This window comes from Heterocephalus glaber, unplaced genomic scaffold, assembly GCF_053883595.1.
Source record: "Heterocephalus glaber isolate CG9 unplaced genomic scaffold, H.glaber_assembly_v1.0 deba00001509, whole genome shotgun sequence".
NCBI lineage: Eukaryota > Metazoa > Chordata > Mammalia > Rodentia > Bathyergidae > Heterocephalus > Heterocephalus glaber.
In genome coordinates, this window is record NW_028258325.1 from 3,104,073 (window position 1) to 3,119,677 (window position 15,605).

General features: G+C 57.7%; 1 protein-coding gene across 2 annotated transcripts in view; it reads right to left on the reverse strand.

Annotated features, from left to right (window-relative positions):
- The window catches only part of Sorcs2 (sortilin related VPS10 domain containing receptor 2), a 311,448-nt gene that overhangs the window by 53,240 nt on the left and 242,603 nt on the right, over nt 1-15,605 (reverse strand). For both annotated transcript variants that reach the window (XM_004847334.2, XM_004847335.3), the window contains exon 4: nt 1,120-1,284. In XM_004847334.2, the coding sequence (XP_004847391.1) occupies nt 1,120-1,284 (165 nt within the window). The remainder of the gene's footprint in view (nt 1-1,119; nt 1,285-15,605) is intronic.

Genomic DNA, 15,605 nt, shown 5'->3' on the forward strand with positions numbered 1-15,605 from the left:
TGTCATCTACAATGCCCTTCTATGCATGCATCCATCTGTCCATTTCCTCATCCACCCCAACCTTGAGTCCACTCATCTATCCAGCCATGCATGCATGCATCATCCACCTCTTTATTCTTCCATACACCCAGCCAGCCACACATCCATCCATCTATCCATCCAACCATGCATCCTTATAAACTAGAGGAGCTGGGGAGACTTCACACCTGTCCTGTGCACACATGTGCCCACAGGAGTGCGCACCCACATGTACACACAGTGCACACACAGTGCGCACGGTGGAGATGGGGCGGAGAATCTGGAAACGCTGCCCTAAAGATGGTGCGATGCAGCTACAAGCCAAGGGGCACAGCAGTCACTGGAACCTGGGCAGGACAAGGACCAGTCCCCCCTGGAGCCTGCAGAGGGAGCCAGACCTGCAGACACCCCGATTCCACCCAGAGGAGCCACGTTCCAACTTCCGGCCTCTGGAACAGCCAGAGAACGCATGTATGCTGTGTAAGATGTCCAGGGGCTGCAGGAGCTCACAAAGGCCCTGGCCTCCGGCCGTGGTGCCTCTTCTTACCTCAGCTTCAGGAGCCTAGCTTGGCCTCCCTCCTCACACACCAGCCAGTGTTCTCCCACCTGCCTGAGCCACCCTGGCTGACACACACTGCGAAGGGCGCTGGCCTGTGGGAAGGTGCCAGATTCCTTTGGGACCTGGGGGACACAGCTCCCAGTGGGGGCCTGATGCCCCTGGACGATCCTCTCTCCCAGTGTCTGGGCAGAGGCGAGGCCTAGCAAGGCTGGCAGGGGAGGGTGGGCAATGGTCCAGAAGTGGAGAAAGCCCTTCCTTCCAGCCAGGGTGAGAGGAGAGGTAGACAGCCATGACCCCGTCCTCTCTATGCCTTCCTGACCCAGTCTCCACCTGGCCTAGCTCCCAAGCAGGTGGGTGACTCCAGATGCTGACTTAGGGCTCCAGGGTCTCATAGCCCCAAACAGGCCACTGCTGCGCCGGCCCAGGATGCTGAGTCCCTTTGATGGAAAAGTCAGCTTCCGCGCTGACATTTGTCCAACCGGGCGCCTCCCCTGTGGGGCTGGTGACCCCTGACCCCAGACAGCATGCCCGCGCCCTCCTACCTTGCTCTCCTTGGTGTAGGCCAGGACCTTGTCCTCGTCCCTGGGGTGGAAGAGGAGGGTCTCCACGAGGAAGGTGATGGGCTGCCTCTGGAAGCTGGTGCCCTCGTCGGTGCTCAGGAAGAGGTTCTGCTCACGGTCACTGAGCGAAGAGCTCACCAGGATGATCTGAAACAGAGCGGGTGTGAGGCCCGGTGCAGAGGCGGAGCCGGGTGGGTCCCCATGCTCAGCAGGGCAAGGGCATGCGGAAAGGAGTGCTGGCCACGCAGCTTGCCCTGCTGCTCAGTGCTGAGCACAGTCATTCCCTCACTCATTCATGGGGTGCCCCAATGCCCCACACTGCTGTGGAGGCTGAGGCTTCACCCTGACCCAAGGTCCAAGGTCTCTGGCAGAGACAAGAATCTGCTCTGGGGAGCTGGGATGGGACAGTGGGCACATCACCCACGTGTCTGAAACAGGGATTTGGGGACCATTAGTGCCCCCCGAAGAGCAAAGCAGGATAAGGGTGGGTAAGTGAGAGGACAGCACCGGCCCAGGGACCCCTGGGAACTCGGGCTGGGGAGGGGCAGGAGCAGGGAGACGCGGTAGAGGTTGAGCTCTGAAGGCTGGGGGGCCCTGTGGTGGGCTGCACGGTGTCCCTGGAAAGACAAACCCACACCTCACCCCATACCTGGAAATGCGACCTTATCTAGAAATGGGGTCTTTGGCAGTGTGGTCAAGGACCTCGGGATGAGACCTTCCTGGACTTGGGGTGTCCCTAGGTCCAATGGCGGTGTCCTCAGAAAGATGGGGAAACAGACAGATGGCGGCGGCATGAAGACATCAGAGGGTGTGTCTGCGAGTCTCGGAGGACCTGCATTGCCGGCCATGCCTGATGCTGGAAGGCGCAATGCTGGGATGTCCCCGAGCCCCTGCAGGAACGGTCACTGTCCACATTCTGACACCTGGTGTATCGTGCCTCGGGTCTTGAGAGGACGGCTTCCCAGTCCCAGGTGCACGGTCGGAGTGGCCACAGGACACGCGCAGCTGTGGGGGAGCCTTGCAGAGTGGGGAGGGAGGTCACCCGGTCATAGCATCACAACGTCCTGGGTGCGGTGGAGATGGGTCCCAACGGATGTGCAGGACGGGGGGCATGTGGGGACCGTGGCCTGGTCGGTGTGGGGACAGCGGCTCCCTCCCCGCAGTGTCTACACCACGCCTCCCTGCAGCGCATTCCCAGTGACAGTGCCCTCCCACGGAGAGGCGGCCTGGGTACTGTGCGGCTTTCAAATCGGCCACAGGCTCTGTGAAGAGGCCCAGGGCTCCCGCTCTGCACCACGTCCTCAAGGCCTCCTTGGGGAATGCCGTGGAGTGCTAGCAACACGGATGGGGATGCACGGCACTCCCTGGGTGCCCATGCACGGGGCTGCCAGCCTTTCCTTCGCCTCCACTTCTGCTTCCTGCTTCCCTAGACTGCACAGGGTTCCCCTGGCCTCGCAGAGGGTGGGAAGGGCTTTGGCAGAGCAGGGAAGGCCGCCATGGGATGTGACCCCTTACGGTCGCACAGCCAGCAAGTCAGGGCCAGATGAAAATGCGGGCCCAGTGCAGGGCATCGGGGTGCAGCGGGCCCAGGGTCATTGGTCCCAGCCCCTGCGGGATGGGATCAGGTTAGGGTTGGCAGAAAACCATGGCCTCTTCCCATCTCTCATTTCCACAAGGCCTCTGGACTGTCAGCTCTTCGGACAGAATCACATCTGGGTTCTTGTGGCATAGGGGCCGGGCCTGTACTCAGTCTAGACAGCGGGTCAAATCCCACACATGAACTCAGCCGAGGTTACTTACGGGTCTGTGCCTCAGTTCCTTTGTTTGTCAAATAGGGAGAATAGCGTTACTCCCTCCCACTGTGCCTGATACCCAGTGAACCTTCAGGGAGCAGTGACAGCATAGCCAGGCTCTGCAAGGGATTCTAGAGGAATTCTCTCTGTGCTAGTGTCTCTGCTTGCAAGATGGGGAAACTGAGGCACAGAGAGAGGCGGCAAATGGCCAAGGTCACAGAGCCAGTCAGGAGGGGGCCAAGCTCAGGGCGTCCCTGGGCCTGGAGCCCGGTAGGTGTGCAGGGTGAGCTGGACCAGCCGAGAGGGAGCTCGGCCCAGGTAGCACGGACACGGCCTGCAACAGCCTCCCACACTTCGCCCCAGAGCCTGCCCTAAGTGAGCAGCTGTCGCCCCTCACCATCCCTTCCCAGCTCTCCCACCAACCTTAACTCATCTCCTGCAGCACAGAACCCTCCTCTCCTCAGGACGTGACTGTGGCCTCCACTGACACGGACTCTCCAGGTGCCTGCTCCCTGCCATGGAGACAGGTGGTGCCCTCTCAGATGTCTTCCTGGCCCCGGGTGGTACGGAGGCATTCACAAAGGGACCGTGGCACGGAGGGAGCAGGGCAGAACCACCCAGTGCTGAGTTTTCCATGCATTTACAGGGGCAAAACCAGAAGGCGGTGTGTTATGTCCTGGCCAGGGTAAGTGCGCAAGTCAGAAAGTATGACTGTCAACAGAAAATGCACAGCAACAAGGGCGGAAGGCAAGAGAGTGGGCAGCTGTAAGGGGTGGAGGTGCAAGGAATTGACTGATTGCAGTACCGGGGCTCAAACCAAGGGATTCCGCGCGTGTGAGGCAAATGTTCTACCTCTGAGCTACGTCCTTAGTCATTCACTCATCATTCTTTCATGTTTGAAACAGGATCTCACTAAGTTGCCTGGTCTGACCTTTGAACTTGCCACCCTCCTGTCTCAGCCTCCCGATGAACTGGGATTATAGGAGCACGCCACTGCACTGGCTATTTTTTAAGTAAATTTTCCTATTTTAGAGCGATGTCTTATTTCCAGAAAAAAGGCAAAGATAACACAGAATTCTTCCCTATCTTGCACCTGGTGTCCCCCTTACTGACCGCTGACATCACTATGGTACATTTGTCACCACTAGGACACCAGCACTGGTACATTGGTACCGCTAGACCAGCGATGGAGAGCCTTTCAGAGCTTTCAATGATACAAACAACCTGCTGCGGCACGTGTGTCATAGGTTTGCCACCACTGATCTAAACGGAATGTCTGACCTTTCGGCTGGCCTGGGCTGCCCTGAGTGAAGAGGAATTGTTTGGGGCTGCATATAAAATCTATACTACAGCTAATGTGCATGGGTAACAGGACTCTGTACATTTTAACTTACTACTTTAAGAAATAGCACCAAGGCCCAAGTTTGACGATTAAATAAGAAAACTCACATGCCGGGTTAACAATAAATGCTTGTGCTCACAGGCACACCCCTGCACAGGTGGACGGATATACTACGATGGCCACATCGACACGCCAAGTGAAGTGTGCTACACGCAGGCTTTGGCTAGGCTGCCGGCAGGAGCAGGAGAGGGGCCAGATCCACATGGCGCCTGCCCTGACCTGGCGCCCCTGGTCACCTGTACAGCTTGTGCTCAGACACGGCGCAATGGACTCATAGAAAGAACGCTAAAAATCACACAACAGTGGTCAAAGTGTCCGGCCTTGCAGGCTCACACTCGGGTCACACGTGGCCCACAGGCCATGGGTGCAGCGCACCTGATGCAGATGCCACGCTGTGGTCAGAGGTCCACGTCCTGTCCCAGCACCCTGGCTGGGCCACCCCGTGACACGTAGCCCTTGGGCTGTGAGTTCTCAGGCTTTCCCTGCTTGGTCATCCTTGACAGTTCTGAGGGGCACAAACAGTTCTTAGGGTGCCCCTAGTAGGGACTTGTGATGTGCTACTTGAAGTGTGCCTGGAGCCACGAGGGTGCCCAGGAGGAGCCCGTCCTTATTACAGCATGTGGGCACAGCATCACCAGGGCCCAGCATGGGTGGTGACACCCTGGCAGGGACAGCGCTCCGCCTCCTCCCTCCTCACTGCCCCTTTTGGAAGGAAGTTGCCATGCACACCCCACACCTAAGGCCCCTTGAGGATGCTGCAGCTGAGGACACTGCAGTGAAGAACTTGGAATTCTTGTGCACGGGAGGTTTGTCTCTTCTCTACTATTTACTTATTTAATCCTTTATTCATATCAGTAGGAACTCATGCATATTTATTTTCTATGTTGAGTTGTAATTCGATACTATTTTGTTTATTTTTGAGACAGGATCTCACTATGTGTCTCAGGCTGGCCTTGAACTTGCAGCAATCCCCCTGCCTCAGCCTCCTGAGTGCTGAGGTTATAGGTGAGCACCCCTATGTCTGGCTTCAATGCTATTTTGAAATTGGGTTGCTTGGTTCATTCAGCTCTGGCTCTTGGGAGCCCTTGAGGCTTGGCCCTGTGTCCCTCTGATGCCGGCCACTGTCACTCCTTAAATACCTGGCATTGCGTGTGGAAGCCCAGGAGAATGGGAGAGAAGGAATAGGTTGTCCAGATGTCCTGAGTGAGGCTCCGCCCACTCTGTGCCCATGAGAGGTCCACGGCCTGCACACCCAGCCCCAACAAGGCCATTGCCCGGGGCTCCCAACTCCCCACACTGAAGAAGTGTCCACTCTGTGCCCTGACTGTGGTCCCCAGGTGACTCCTCTCTTGTACCCCGGCCCCCAGCAGGTCAGGCCAGATGAACCCAGACCACACCCGCAGGCTGCAGAGATCATCCGCAGCCCACCGGGTGTTGCCCATGCTCTCTGTCCTTGAGGATCACGAAGGACCAGGATGCCCAATCCTGCCCCTTGGGATTCAGAATCCAGCTTGGCTTTCAAAACCATAGTGTCCATGTGCAATAAAGTTAAAGTAGCCTCCCTCAGTTTTGTTTGAACACAAAATTCCAGGCTGCTTCAATGAACCTGACTGGTTCTCATTTCCTTCTGGGCCCCTGCACACGGCCACCTGCTTCCCCTTCTTCTCTGCTGAGACTCCCATGATGCTGCCTCCTCCAGGAAGCCTTTCAGGGCACAGTCACCCCTTTCCCTGCCTGTCCATCTGCAAAGCCCAGCAGTCCCTGGCGGTCTCATTCCGGGCTGTCTGCTCTCGAAGCCTGGCAATGCTATATCCCAGCTCGGGCACAGGGCCTGGCATAGGTGCCACATCTCAAATGAGCTCTGGACACGGGCTCTCCTCTCCATCACAGTCCTGTGTCTGCTCTGCCACACCCTGAGGGAGGCCCGGGGCTCTGCCGGGGATGACCCCAAGGCGACAGGAGGAAAGCCCTGGCCAGGGGCCCAGCCATCCACATGGGGCGATTTTTGGCTTCAGAGTTGGAAGCCTCAGCCAGGAACGATGGGAGGGGAAAATGCTGACTAGAAAAGGGTTATTGGAGCAAAGAAAACAAATCAATTAGCCCTCTGGGTGGAGGCTGGCAGATTGTTCGCCCAAATCGGGAAGCAGGCTCTATTTTAAATGGTGTATTTTTACCGCTTCCTATTCCGGGGGAGACATCTGGTACCTGAGCCGGGTTCTGGGGGCCCAAGAGGCTGGCTGTTAAAGTCAGAAGCAAAGGCCCAACATGCCAGGGAAAAACGCGACAGATTCTTTGACCCACCGGCTGTTCAGTGGGAGGCACGGGCCCCAGAAGGGCTGGCGAGTTGGCAGGGCCCTGGGTACATTGGGCAGGTGTGGGGCGGGGAAGACACTGTTTTATTGATCACTCTCCATGCACTTGCCAGGTCAGGGTGATTGTCCCCATTTCTCAGATGTGGAACCTGAAGCGCGAGAAGCTGAGAACCTTGTGCAAGATCACAGGGCCAGCCTGGCTCCAACCTTCTGCCCCTACACAGCTCATCTACGCCGCCGACAAACATCAGGGGCAAGGGCTTTACCGCACCTGTCTGCAGGTGGCTAGCAAACAGCAGGGCTGCTGTGAAACTGACTTGGAAGGGTCTGGAAAACTCCTCCCATGGCCCTGCAGGAGGCGGATGCAGTGCTTGTGGGAGGCAGGTATGTGGGGCCTGAGCTGAGCTCCTGGCCCCCTGGCTGGGCAGGAAGTCCGCAGGACCTGAGACCTGTGTCCCTCCCTGGCTGTGCAGCCTGAGCCCGCATCCCCTGCTGCCCAGGCCGCCTCCCACCGGGCTTCTGCTGGGACCACGAGAGGCCCGCTCTCCACGGGACGCCAGTGAGGACCACCCAGCTCCACACTCTCTTCCCGGCTTGAGGCCTCCAGCTCCTCCAAACGGTGGTGCCAATGTCTCAGTCTGCCCGCCAGCAGGCGCATCAAACCCACTCGGCACCGCGAGTTAAAAACATCATGGAAACACAGCGTGAGAAGTGATTTCTTGCCTCTGCCAGGGGCCTGGCTGTGCGGCCCTTGTATCTGTTCACACCTCCTTGGGGACCCACGGTTCCTCTGCCCTTTGCCAAGTTTAGACCCCAGGCCCCGCCTGGGCCTCAGGATCCACAGTGTCGTCCGGGTCACCTTCGCTGGGTGCCTCTCGCCTGGTCTGTTCCCGGGAAGACAGTCGGGCCCGGCTGTGGGTACAGAAGCTTGGCGGTGTCGTGGGGAGGCAGTGGGGCAGACAGACAGCGCCGCCCCGGGTTTCAGGTTAGAATCTGCCCTGCCCCACATGCGCCTTCGGGGGTCACGCACGTGGGAGATGACTTCTCCCCCAGCGTTTCAGTCCTGCCCCTGAGATGTCCTCTGGGGTGGTTTGCACGCTCCAAGGGTTACCTGGTGTCCCAGGGGAGTCGCCCCAGCGGTGGCCCTCTGTTGGGGTCACCCTGTGGGTACACAGCCGGCGATGTGGCCTTGGACACACCAGAGACCGGACCCTCTGGGGCACAGGGTTAACAGGTGGCACAAGCCAGTGACCTGGCCGGGGTGGGGACAGAGGGGAGGGGAGATGCCGGGGACACTGCAGAGGACAGTTCAGTGGCTGTGTGGGGACCAAACCCAAGTGCAGGCTCCCTCGGCCGTCAGCTGGGGCGGTGGGGCTGGCTCTGTGATTGCCAGAGACAGGGACACAGGAGAGCCGGCTTGGAGGTGACGATGCGGTCAGTGAGATTCCTGAGGTACACGCAGAGGGAGGGGTCTGGGCACTGTCAGGGGCAGGGCTCAGTAAGGATTCTGGGCCGGAGGAGGCATTTGGGGGCTGCATGCAAGACAGGTGGCCTGGTGCCCTGGGTGCTTGGGCCCAGCCTGGGGTCATCTGAGGCTTGCTATCCTGGCTGTTCGGAAGTGACGTGGAGTCTGGGTGGGGAGGGAGGGGCCTGTGGGAGGGGTGTGGGCTGCCAGGTCTGCACCCCACCCACCATACCCTCTCCCGCCGCACCAGCTTCCCGGCTGGGCCAGCCTGAGGTCCCAGCCACCTCCTCCTTGGCAAACATTTAAAAAAATATTTACTGTCATGTTAACTTCCAGTTAAACCAGGCTGACTTAGCAAATCACAACTGTCCGAGTTTATGGGGACAACACGCATGGTGTGGAATGATGGGGCCAGCTGAGCAGAGGGCCACCACCGGGCCTGCTGACCATTAGGGGAAGACCTGAAACACGAAAAGTCCCCTGCCCTCCCCTTCATCCTCTGCGGCTGCTGCCCAGGGGCGGCTCTGACACAGACTCCCAAGGCCCTGAGCGGGTGACACCTTCGTTACCGCCCTTCCTGCATGTCCCACCCCGTGGCCTTCAGCACATCCACATGACTGTCCTTCCAGCTCCTCCCTTTCCAGGGCTTCGCTCACTCACTGTGTGGGTCCCCACGGGCTGCAGTGTTGGGGTGCAGTTTTGTGCCCCCGCCTGGCCCACAGTCAGGCCCTGGGGCCACCTGTCAGGTGCTGTTGATGGAACTGTCCAGCTCCCACGTCTGGCAAACCTTCCACACACAGGGAGGCCAGTTCACTGGTGACTGGCTCGGTGTGCAGATGCCCAGGCCGGCTCGGCCCCTCTTGGCTCCGCCCCAAACGCCGCAGCTGGAAGTGCAGGTGCCAGAGGAGAAGCTGGTGCCCCCTGCAGGACCCTGCCAGTGTCCTGAGCTCCCTAAGGCTCCAGGGTGTAGAGGGCAGTGGTGGCTGGCAGTTGGCTGAGGGTCCTGCCTCCCGGCCTGAATGGTCCCCAAGGCTTTGCTGACCTTCGCTGCCCTCCCATCCACTACATGAGGACTCCTGTCTTCAGGCCACTGTACAACCCCCACTCCCAGCCTGCTCTGTGCACCAGCCCGGGTGACTGATGGGCAGACGCACATGTTGTACCAACCCCACCGAGCCAATCCCATGCCCAGGCCTCTCTTCCAGCCCGCTTCCTGCTGGGACGCTGGTGCCAGCTCACCCGAGCTGGGGGTCTGAGGCTTCTCCTCCCCAGCCCACCAAGACCCGGAGATTCGCTAACACATTCACTGGCTCCTCCCCAACACAAGCACTTCGTGAGTTTAAGAGAGCTTCCTTCCCCCATAAGCTTAGTAATGAGGAAATATGCCCAGGGCAGGGCTCCATGGAAGAGCTTCTAACATCTGTTCACAAGATGGTTCCTAAAACATAAGCGAGCCCATGAAAAAAATCATATTGGAAAAGTGGGGGGGCTGTCCTCATGGCTGCCAGTTCATGAGCTCTTCTCTTCCGCTTCCTCCTCCTTTTTTTGAGAAAGGGTCTTATTATGTAGCTCAGGCGGCCTTGAGCTCACCTCCTAGCCAGGCTGGCGCTAACCTCCCGTGTGTACCTGTGTGTGTCTGTGTGCTCACACGTCCACACACATAAACGCACACGGGCAACACACACCTGTTCTATCTAAAGACGCGCGTGCGTGTGAACACACAGAACGAGAATGCGCGAGCCAGGCCCGAGGTGACCACACCATCTCCGCAGAGGGAGGTGACCGTGGGGACTCGGCTCCTCTCACGTTTCCTCGCACCCCGGCCCCGTCTTCGTCTGCAACGAGCTGCCGGCACCAGGAGGCTCTGCAGTGTCAGGGACTGAGTAACAGCATATTTGTCAATGGATGTTTTTCAATCAATGGATGCACTCAATTTATTATGAGAAAACAACAATAAATAATGAAAGAGCAACATGCTTGTGAGCAAACGCCTAAGAACGTACGTGAGCAGAACATTTTTAAAAATTAAGGTTTACTTCTGGATACTCTAGGAATACTGTTACTAATGCTTTTCGGTACTGGGATCCAGGGCCTTCACAGAGAAGTACATGCCCAGCTCTTCTATCTTTTTCTTTCTTCCTTCCTTTCTTTAGAGATAGAGTCTTGCTAATTTGCTTAGTTGCCCGGGTTGCCACAAACTCAAAATCTTCCTGCCTCAGCCTCCCAGAGTGGTGGGATCACTGGTGTGCACCACCGCACCCAGCTAGTTACTAATACTTTTAACCCAAAATTTGTTTCCTCCTTCCCTCCTTCTTCCCACCATCCCTCCACTCCTCCACTGAAGCTGCTCTGGGGGCTGTTGACCCAATCCAGGAGGACGGGAGCCCCGTGCCCTTTGAGCCTATGGGAAGTTCAGGCTCCCGGGTCTGCACCCCATGCCATTCAGCTCTCGACCCACTGTCCTGGCCCTGGGTCACGGTGGCTTGTGTCTCCCAGTCCCGTTCCTGTGTAGAGGGCCAAGCACTCGCCTGAGCACCCCCCTTTGCCACTCTCCTCCTGAAGGGGCGCAGTGACCCAGCCTCGGCCATACAGCTGTCACCCGCCTCCGCCCAGAGCTGTCCTGCTCTTCCTGGGGACCTGGACCGACGAGCATCCGTCAGCCTTTAGTCAAACACCCACTCGAACACAAGTACAGACTTGACTGTCAGCAAAGGGCTGGTTCCGATCTAATTACTGGCCTGGCAGTGCAGAAATGCAGAGAACCTCCCCAGGAACATTTGTAAATTGGACTGAGAGGCCAGCATTTTCCCTTTGGCCAGAAGGCCGGCTTGAAAATCTAGTGCTGATCGATATTCACTAAAGAAGGCAAACACAGAAAGAACTCATCACCGGCATCCCACTGCCTTGGTTTGTGAACTCTCTACTGGGCTGTGGCTTCACACGCAAGGCCCACCCTCCTCCCATCTATAACTACTGGTGACCTCACTTCTCGGGTGGGGCTTCGGAGTGAATGTGGTTTAATTGTGTTTTGTTTGCCTGTCTGAAGGCGTTCTGCAGTGGGTGCTAAAGAGCTTGTTTGCCAGGCGGGGTGCAGAGAACACTAGTTCTCCAGCATGCCTGTGTTTCGGAGGATTGTCTTTTCTCAGGACAGTTGCATAAACTATGTACGATTAGATCGGTGCACAGTTTGTTCATTTATCTGCCCCAATTGAACTGCAGCAGCCAGGGAATGGTGTCCCAGTGCCTTTGCATTTCCACGGCCTCCTGAGTAGAGATGACAGTGCTGGAGGAGCTGGGCGCTCTCCTAGGGCTTACTCTCCCAATGCTGGCCATCAGAGACTAACACCATCACCGTACCAGGCCAGCGGTCACCATGCTGGCTGAGCGCCAGGCCATCCATTCCCTTCGCTGTCCCTGGGGTGAGTGAGGGGCGCCTGGACCACAGTCGTGTCTACAGAGTCCCGGCCACGCTGTGGATCTGGGGTGTGTGGTCCTAGAATCGAGCCAGGGCAGAGCTCTGAGGTCATCACTGCAACTTCCGCTACTCCAGCGGGGAGACTAAAGTCTGTGGGGTGATCTGGCAAGGTCTGCGGCCGATACCAGGAAACTTCGCATTGGGTGTAGATGGCCCACAGCCCCAGTGACAGGACAATCACAGGCCACGCTCCCCGAGCACGTGCAGGCCCTTAGCAGACGCTCTCTGGGCTCTTGTTAGAATCCCTCTGATGTGCTGTCCCTGCCCCATGGATGAAGCAAGTGTCCCCCCAAAGGCCATGCGTGCAGACTTGGTCCCCAGCCTGTGCCACCATTGGAAGGCAGTGGAATTTGGGGGAGGACGGTGGAGGATGTTAGGTCCCTGGGAACATCAGTCACTGGCCCTGGAGGGAATATGGGGACCCTGGTCTCTCCTCTCTGCCCCTGCATCCGGGTCTCCTCTGCCCTGTCCCCACCATGATGCCCTGTGTCACCACAGCCCGAGCAGCAGGCCAGGCTCCGGACTGGAACCTCTGAAGCCGTGAGCCCAAAAGAACCTGTGCTACTCCACATCGACTCTCAGGTGCCTTGTCACAGCGACAGGACACTGACTGCACCCCGAGTGGGCAGCAGTCACCCGGCCACCCAGGTAGTGGTGAGTGGCTGGGGCCGGGCATATGAAAGTGGTCAGACTCAGCCCGTGCTGCTGAGATGGGGAAGGAAGCAGGCCACGGCCCCGGACATGAGGCTCGCTGCACAGGGAGGGTGCGAGCACTGGGACGGACTCCAAGTAGGTTCGGCTATAACCCAGGAGGGGCGCGGGGAGCCTCGCCCCATCAGGGAGGGCCAAGGAGCACAGGAAGAGAGCCCGGGTGGCGTGTGACTAAATGGACCTCCCCATGGCTCCAGGGCTGGCAGGGGACTGAGGAGGGGGCAGTGCCAGGGACACCAGGACGGACAGCCCCACCGAGTGTTGTGGAGGCCCAGAGCTGGTGTCCCAGGCACTGGTCGGTGAGCGACGAAGGCGAAGGGCTGGTGTCCCTGGGCACTGGGAATTGTCCCCGGGGTGAGGGGGTTCCCTGGGCACCACTGGCTGCCGATGCTGGGGCGCTGCTGTGAGGGGAAGTTGGGGGGAGGGTCGGTGCCACCTTCCATCCCCCATTCTGCCCGCTCCATGGTCACCTGTGCCCAGCCAGCCCCGGGGCTCCTCCTGCTCAGGGCTGGCCCAGGGCTGACCAGAAGTGCTCCTGGTGCTGGCGAGCTGAGCAGATGCTGGTGATCATGGAAGTGGCTCCCTCCTCTGCTCTGGCGACTTCCTCTCATCCTCCCTCCCACAGACGAGAGGGCTGCATTAAAGTCCCTGGGAAAGAGCTGGGGCAGGTGACGTCCCCAGGGTTCTCGGCAGTCGTGTGGGGACCAGTCGGAGCACCAGAACCTTCCTTCGAGTCCGGGCACCGGGGTGGGTGGGAACAGGAAAAGGACAAGGCACAGCCTCGCAGCTGGTGAGGCCCAGCGGGATCTGCAGTTTCTGATGCTGAAGTCACCCTGGTATCCCCTTCCTCTCTGCCGTGTGTGTTTCCCTTCTGAACAAGCTCAGCTCAGTGAGGCGCAGGAGGAAGGCTTGGGACGACGGGCAGACCTGTGCCGAGTTCTGGCCACGCATGGACAGCAGTGTCAGATCGCCGGCCTCTGGGAGCCTCGGTCCCACCCTTCAAGGACCTTCTTGGGCTGGTGAGGACTGTGGGGGCCTGGATCCCCTGAGCCCTCTCTGGAACCATCCTTTGGGCAGGGAGATGGTGTTTCTGGGCCACCCTGGACCAGAATTCCATTTAAATCACATGTGCCCACATTGTGCCGATTAATAACTCACAGGAGGGCCTGGGATTTAGCTCAGTGGTTTCGCCGCCTGCTGCACAAGCACAAGGACCCGAGTTTGATCTCCGGTACCAAAAAAAAAAAATATATATATATATTAGACTTAGGGTTTCTGTGTATGATTTTGTTCTGCAAAAAGCCTTTGATGTTTAAAAACTTGTTTCACCACCTTTGCTTTCATCTTAACACCATTACCCTAGTACATGGACACACGCGTGTGCGCACATGCATGCACAGTTGTGAGCAAAGGCAGGGGAGGGCACGAAAGGAAGGCTTTGGGGAACCCGAGAAAGATTCCTCTTCCCCATGACTGAGTGCCACCCACAGGCTGGGATCTGGGCTGGGAGCTTCCCACGTCCCCAAGGGGTCTGACCACACGGTCCAGGGTGGACACGATCCCACTGACGTGCTCTGAGGTCTCCTTGTGGTCACCAGCACAGGGCTGAGCTGATGGGGACCCAGGACCATGCACACGTCTCCCTAGCCCATAACAGCCCTGTGTGCCAGCCACAGGGGTGGCTTGGGGTGGGATGATGTTGGCAGGTGCAGGTAGGCTCCTCAGGGCTGATCCTCATCTAAGGAGAACAGTCCCCCAACTCACCCAGTTAGCCCAGAAGCCAGGGATGTGAAGCTCTAGACTTGTCGAGTGGATGCAGGGATGGGTGTGTAGGTGGATGGATGCATCCACTTGTATATGATGGACAATCAATGATAGGTAAATAAATGGATAAACAGCACGAGGTGGGTGGTGGGTGATAAATGGATGAATGGATGGAGGGATGAATGGGTGGCTGGTTGAATGGACAGAGATAGATGAATGGAGGGTGGATGGGTGGAAAGTTGGATCCATGGATGGATGAATGGAAGGATGGATAGGTGGACAGATGGAGGAAGGAAGGAAGGGATGGATGGGTGGATGAAGGGAGGGATGGAGGAAGGGAGGGATGCATGGATGGACAGGTGCACGATGCATGGATGGAAGACGATAAGATTTGTCATCGGAATATTTAACTTCTCTCTGGCCTTAAATCTCACTAGCTGCTGGACCGTCACTGGGCCCAGGCTCCTCACCTTTGCTGTGGAGAAAGCAATGACCCACGCCATCCGCTGGGGCTCTGCCAGGTGCAGGGTGCCACCAGAATACTCGGGGATGGCCAGGCTGTGCATGTGCCAGGCAAGCCTAGGGAGGCTGGAACAGGCGGCATTGCCATGGAGCTCCCCTGCCAGAGATCACCTCCAAAGTGTACGTTGAGGGGACATAATTTCCACATGGCTGGTTTTAAAACCAGTAATTAAATGGTTTTACAGTCAGTTTTTAAAACAAGCTCTTTAAGTTATGAGTATAAAGCATGTCTCCAAATGGCCAAGTCGTTCTGTTTGGTGATTTCCAGTGCAATGGATTTTATAATTAGGCGGCAAACATCCAGCCAGGGCTAAGGCCACATTATGGAGCTCAGCTCTTGGCCTGGCGTAACCCAGCCGACCCCAGGGGTTGGGCCTCCGCAGGACAGGATCCGGGGGGGTTACCGAGGGAGGGGTCTGACAAGGAAACAGGAAATCTGGGGCTTGGGCTGTGTGTGTGCACATGCGCGTGTGAAGGGCCACCAGGGGAGCCATTGCTTCCAGCCTGGCCTGGAAGCAGAGGGTCCAGGAAGCTTCCTGATAAGGCCACTCTACCTGGGTCCCTGCCCCTGGGCGTGGGGCAACTGCTGTGCCTTCAGCGATGGTGGCTTGGGCCATGGGCAGGCTTGACCCCATTCCAGAAACCTGTTCCCAGAGGCTGGAGCCAGCGGAAGCGGCTAGGGCCGCCAGCAAACACAGGACATCCAGTTAAATTTGAGCTTCCCATACATGAATAAATTTTTACTATAAATATGCCCCAAGCATCACACAATTTTAGTCTAAGTATGCAATATTTGTGATATAATAAAAATAATTCATTGCTTATATGAAATTCAAATTTAACTGTGCTCTTTAAAAATATTTTTTATTGTGATATCTGACAACCTCATAAGGACTCATGGAGTGAAGTAGCTCAGAGCCCGCGGCCCCTCGCTGTCCACAGTAAGTGACAGGCACGCGACAGGCGACAGCAGGCCTGTGGGAGCAGAAGGATCTGCTCGTCCCTGGGCAGGAGAACTCAAGGC